We start from the raw sequence: 6,591 nt of genomic DNA on the forward strand, positions 1-6,591 counted from the left end.
GAGTAAGGAGGCGGAACGTCACCACTGGCCTGACTTCTTATAAATGACCTGGCTGACTGTTAAGTTAATGATCCGCTGTCCATGCACTGCGTTGCCTCTCAGACCTAAACAAACCTCCCAACTGAACTACACGTTCTGGTTTCTTGGTTATTTTATAGATGTGTGTGTGTGTGTGTGTGTGTGTGTGTGTGTGTGTGTGTACTGCTAGCAGAGACCTGTGGGAAAACCCTGACAGAACCCAGCCCTGTGTTTTATACGGCAGGAGGAGGGACCCCGTAAACACAAACAGAGCAGAGCGCTTCCTCTGGCTGACAACCTTATGATTTCCCCTTAACGCGCTGTTTAGAATCGCGATGGCGTGTCATTTCCCATTATCCTCTACACAAGACCAACACCACACGGCCGTGGCTTTCCTCTCCAACAACCCATCAGGAAGAACATACAAGACCCTCACGTGCTGCTGAAACCTGTCAAGACGGACAGCCCAGAGCCCAAGAGCCCTGTTTCTGCACAGAACAGGTGTGTGGCCAGGCGGCTGGGGCGAAACCTCCCCTCCAGCTTCCCAGCCCTTCTCAGCTTCCCGCCCCTGCAGGCCTCCCTCTGGGTGGGGAGGGAGAGCGGCCTTGGGAGAACCTTTCTCAGGCGGCTTCCTTCTGCCAGGGAAGACTGGCTCGCGCTCAAGACTGCAAGCATTTGACAACTGCAAATAGCAGCGAGCATGTCAACTCGTTTGATTCACAGCCCTCACCGGGGAATCAGAAAGCCAAGGACACAGTGGTGAGTTCCCTGGTTTTATGGGTCTCCGCTCCCCCCAGGCCTGCAGCTCGCCAGTGTCCTGGCATCCGCAGTGTGGGAAACCTCCACTGAGAGCCAACAGCCCCACAGCTTCACCCCATTAAAATGTGCAGTTGGATCTCACATGCGTGTTGCAAACACCATTCGAGGCGTGATTTACAGGCTTCTGTCTAGCTAGCCCCACAGCTGTTTTCTCACCCCCACACTTAGCCGCTGACAGGGATCCACCACTGTCTCCCCAGTACAGAGCCTTCTCACCTTCGACCTCCTCCATCCCTCCTGAGCATCCAGAACTATGCAGACTGATAGCAAGCATTCGAGAAAACATTTACTGAATAAACTATAAAGTTCTCTTTCCACGGAATTACTCATTGGCGAGAAGAGCCGATTCGATGCCTTCTTTCTGTTTTCCCCACCCTCTAATCAAGGTGTTTTTTGTGTGTTTTTTTTTTCTTTCATCAAATTACATATATCACTTCTGACCCATTGGTATTGGCTACTTACATGTTAAAACCAGCACAGGCCTCACTACATAGATGCCACCCAGGGCTTTCACACTCACTATATTCTTTCTTTTAAAGAAAAAAGAACCCCACCACTTCTATTTATTGCAAATTACCCTCCTGTGGCTGAGTCAAGACAGACTCTCTGTGCTACACAGAGAGTTACTCAGTATCGTGCCATCATGACTCTGTGACCACCCTCCCCAAGTCCCAACCTAGTCTAGCTTCCAAGAACCTGAAATCACCCACAAAAAGGGTAAGTCTCTGGCTTAGGGTTGTGATAAGTTCAGATGTAGGTACTGATACTACCTTCTAAATATCTGGCTTTTAATCTGTTGCAGGAATAGAATGGTACTGGTACTCTAGTCATTTCTTTCTCTCTTTTTTAAAAATATTCTTTTTTTATTGACTTCAGATAAAGGAAGGGAGAGAGAGATAGAAACATCAATGATGAGGGAGAATCATTGATTGGCTGCCCCCTGCACCCCTCCCCCCCGCACTGGGGATCAAGCCTGCAACCTGGGCATGTGCCCTGACCGGGAACTGAACCGTGACCTCCTCATAGGTCGATGCTCAACCACTGAGCCAGGCCAGCCCAGCCTTCTATTCCTTTCCGATTCTTCTGTGCACAGTGCAGCTATCAGTGTAGAGTACAGACTCAGGAAGTTGCCTGAACTTAACTCTTCTTAGTCCACCCCATGCAGTGAGTGGTCTGTGGGACTCCCGTGTCCTGTGAGGAGACCCACCCTGCAAGTGAGAAGGACAAAGGAAGATCTGACATTGAGAGAAGTGTCCCAGGTAAAGTCTTTGCTGGAAATGGTGTTTGGATGGATCAGTTTCACCCTAATGGCTCCACAGGTGTAGTTTCCATTTCAGATGAAAACGACGCATTAAAAATGTTAGTACATGAAACTGTATTTTGCCCTTTGTTGCAACATACTAGTCTTTTCCAATGCACAGAACCTCAAGGTGCAAAGGGGGCATTTTCTGTACCCTTTCACATGCCCTCGCCCCTGCCCCTGGCATTGAGACTGTAAGTTTTCCCTGGAAAACAACAACACGGGCTTTCTCCTGCATTTTAAACTACTACACAACAGTGGAGGAGGGAGCATGCTCACTCCATTGCAAGCCACAATCATCAGAACTATTTTTTCCCAAATTTAAAGAGTTAAAATTTAAATTTATAGCATTAAAAACGAGCAAGAGTATATCTTAAAATCATACTGTTAATTAACAAACCTGCTTGGTTAAAGAGAAGTCCTCTACGACAGGAATACCAGGAAGAAGCTACTGGGCGGAACACAGTGTTTAATGGTCTGCAAAGGAAAGGCTCCCAGGTTCTACAACTCAAGAAAGGCAGCTGTTACCTCTCCTCGCCCTCCTACAGCGGTCTTCTTGTAGACCTCAGGAATAAAGACCACTCATTGACCCCCTTGATGATCTGGTAATGAGACCATGTGGACATGTTGGGTGGTCAGATCTTCAGGTTACCCAAAGAGTCAACATTTTTAAACCCTTACGTTAAAAATAACCCCAAATTCATGCTTCTGACAAAAGGTCCCAAAGGCCAGAATTTCAATCAAAGGATGAGAATCACAGGAACAAAACGACCACTTATTAAATACAAACCACGCATCAGATGTTGTATCAGGCATCTCACCTCATTCTCATTAGTGCACCTTTTCTCATTAATCTCTCAAGGTCAACAGTTCTCTCTACCCAATTTCATATGGGAGTACAGAACGCTAAGATGGCCCAGGAAAACACAACTGGCATTGAGAGAAGCAAGATTCAAAGCCAAGCCTTTGTTCCCAAGACCCCATGAACTTTCTAGTCCACCAAGCTCCTCCCAAGAACGTCACAGCAGACCCTGGGAAACAGCCTGTTCCCCGACCTGGTACTCAAGCGGGTGGGAGATAACTGGGTACTGGAGATGCTGTGGAAGGAATCTGGGCTTTAGAGGGACCTGGAAGAGAGCAGCTCTAAGGTCTCCTGCCCTTCTCAGACATCCTCCTCTCCTAAGTACCTGATTCTCACTGACCCGAGGGGAGCTGAGTGAGTCATCAAGACACTTCAATTTCCTGCTGTGACCAAAACAACAATCAATCCCTTTGCTCCCTTCTTCCTTCCCTCCCTGCCTCCCCTACAGCTTTGGTTACATTGCCAGTGAGGAGACGCCCTCCATGGCCTCCTGTATTTCTTCTGAGCCTCCAAAACTGGGCAGTTTAAACCCTCCTCCCAAATGATGCTTTCTCAACACCCTTCAGCTACATGAAAATCACTGCCTTACCCCTAAAGCAGCTTGTGATCCAATCAGACATATTCGCCCCACCCATTCACCCTTTCCATCCCTACCCTGAATGCTGTGTCATTAGCTTACATATCTCATATCCCAAACACTTCAAAATACACATGTATTGTTTTAGATCAAGACAGAATATATATAAATAAGTAAACAAAGAAATACATCTGTCTCGTATCCCAACCTCTTTCTTGCTCCCAAACAGTGAAAGAACCAACACTAACCCATCCCTCACATGGTGCTCTTTCCGCAAGCAAAGCTCACACATGTCAGCACCAACACACACTCCCTGAGTTCCCAACACCTTCCAACTCCAATTTCATTTGTTTTTTAGTTGTTGTTTTTTTGTTAATATTGAGGATATTTTTTCCATTGATTCTTAGAGAGAGCAAAGGAGAGGGAGGGAGAAGGAGAGAAACATCGATGTGAGAGAGACACATAGATTGGTTGCCTCAGGCATGCAACTTGACCAGGGCCAGGGATTGAGCCTGTAACACAGGCACATGCCTTTGATCAGAATCGAACCCGGGACCCTTCGGTCAATAGGCCAGATGTTCTAACCACCGAAGAACCAGCCGGGGCCCAACTCCAACTTCTACAGTTTCAACCCTTTCACGTTTCTTCCTTCACTTGAACCTCTATGTTTTTGCCTAAGAATTCCTTCTAGAAAGAAGGATTGGCAATGACCCCCAGCCCACCTCCACCCGCAGGGGTCGGCTCCGGCTGGGCAGCCCACGTTACCATTGGAGTCTTCCACTTCTTCAGCCGAGGTGGCTTTCTGGGCGGAGTGGTGGTTGTGTGAGGAGAGCAGGCTGACGATCCGCGGCCTGGGCAGCGTCAGGGCTTTCCCGTGGACCTTGAGGGAGTGTTCCTTTAACTGGCTGATTGTCATGGTGGAGAATGAGCACCAAGAACACTTGTAGGCATGTTCACCTGGGAGATGGGGCAAGGGATAAAGGGGCAAGGAGGGCACAGGTGGGGTGGAGACCAGAACATGGTTAATCACTCGATGGAGGAGCGTCCCGAGCTTCGGGGTCTAAGACCTGCACAGACCAACCCCCGCTCACCCCCCAGCCACTGCTCTCCTCCCGACTGAACCCCTCGAGGAGCTCCGTATTCATGTGACCTGGCTCCTTTCCATTTTACGCTCTAATTGCGTGGAGGGGCCCATGGGCTGTTCCTCCACAGGGAGCCAAACCGAACGTCTACGATGCCCCCACCAGAAACGCTTCCCGGTCTAGGCTGCCCTTCTATCATCATCAGGAAATAACACGCTCAATTCTCCTTCCAGGGCCTATGGGTGGCTTTCCATCACCCGTCCCTCCGTGTGAGTCCGCTGTGCTGGTTTCATTTACCACTTCCTCGCTGACTCCACACCTCCCGACTCCACTCATCCTACAGTGGGCTTTTTTTTTTTCTGGACCAGTTCACAAACCTCAGCATAAAACCCCATTTCCCTCTGTAATCAATAACACAGAAATGGGTAAAAATAAGTCATTTTTTTAAAACTGAAAGAGATATGGGTCTACATATGAATATATGTCTCTGTGTGTGTATAGCTCCACCTTCTTCAATAAACAGGATATTTCAGTTAAAATAAGAATTTTCCTTTTAATTATTTTTATAACACTGAAATGCAGGACGAATCACTAGGACTAAATTAAATTAGAGTATGATTTACCTTTGCCCTAAGTCAGTTTTTCAATTAACTGCATTTTCAGAAGCGAGGGTGTGAAATGGGCAAGCTTATGTTATGTTACCCTGGTACAATCAACTCAGAAAGCAATTTTGCTTTTTAGAACAATAGGGTTTGGATGGTCATGCCTATAATGTAGTAATTCCACTTCTGAGAGTTTACATTAAGGAAATATCCTTTAGTACATAGAAAGCTTTATTTAGAAATAAAAATGCATTTGTGCTTGAAAAAGATGAAACAACCTAAATTTCCAACCATAGAGAAATGATTAAGTAAATGTGGCCCTATCTTCTTGATGAATTATCATTTTCTTAAAGAGTCTATAACAACATAGGAAAATAAAGTACTTGAAAAATAGATAGGAAGGCATCATATCTTTTAGATTAAATTATAACCACAATTGTTAAAAATAATTATAGAGGAAATGGTTGAAAGGAAAAACAATCAAATGTTAACAACAGCTGCCTGGCTGGTGTGGCTCAGTGGTTGAGTGTCGACCCATGAACTAGGATAGCGGTTGCCAACCTTTCGGACCTCACGGACCTGCTGAACTAGGAGATCATGGTTCAGTTTCTACTCAGGGCACATGCTGGGGTTGTGGGCTCGATCCCCAGTAGAGGGCGTGCGGGAGGCAACCAATCTGTGATTCTCTTTCATCATTGATGTTTCTTTCTCTCCCTCTTCCTAAAATCAATGAAACATATTTTAAAAAAAAAACATGTTAATTACAGTGGTCTTGAGATAGTAAGATTATGGACGACTGACTATATTTTGTTCATTTTCAAATTTTCTGTAAACATGTATTTTTAAAATTTATTTTTAAGTGAAATTTAAAAGCCAGAGGAGATGAAAGAGGAGGAAGTAAAGGAATGAGAGAAGAATGGCTTTCTGGTTGTGAAGGTTCTCTGGGCCAGTGGGAACAGCTGAGGGCGGAGCTGATGTCTCCGGTTTAGTAAGTGAAGCAAGAACTGGAAGGTAAAACTCTGCCCTCGCTTCACCCAGCAGAGGGCTGCCGCCTGCCACCCGATGGTTTCACATGTGAGGTGACCCTGCATCCCAAGTTCTGCGTTAAGTCTCCTTTTCACCACTGATGACCCCAGAGCTTGCATTTCCAAGAAAGTCTTGAAACTAACCTTGATTTATACAACATGTTACAGCCCAAGGCAGAACAGACATTCAAAGAGGTCAGAGGATCCAAACAAAGAGAACATCCATAAGTTGTCCCCCCATAGTTACCTAGGAGTTACAGGGTAATGCTGGGCCATGAGCAATGGGCTTTACTACTATTACCTATA

At 46.3% G+C, this 6,591-nt stretch overlaps 1 protein-coding gene across 1 annotated transcript in view; it reads right to left on the reverse strand.

The window, feature by feature from the left end:
- ZNF462 (zinc finger protein 462) overlaps positions 1 to 6,591 on the reverse strand; it is an 88,059-nt gene that overhangs the window by 62,872 nt on the left and 18,596 nt on the right. Inside the window, exon 7 of the mRNA XM_014534456.1 lies at positions 4,342 to 4,533. Coding sequence (XP_014389942.1) covers positions 4,342 to 4,533 — 192 coding nt within the window. The remainder of the gene's footprint in view (positions 1 to 4,341; positions 4,534 to 6,591) is intronic.

This window comes from Myotis brandtii, unplaced genomic scaffold (genome assembly GCF_000412655.1).
Source record: "Myotis brandtii unplaced genomic scaffold, ASM41265v1 scaffold13, whole genome shotgun sequence".
Taxonomy (NCBI): Eukaryota; Metazoa; Chordata; class Mammalia; order Chiroptera; family Vespertilionidae; genus Myotis; species Myotis brandtii.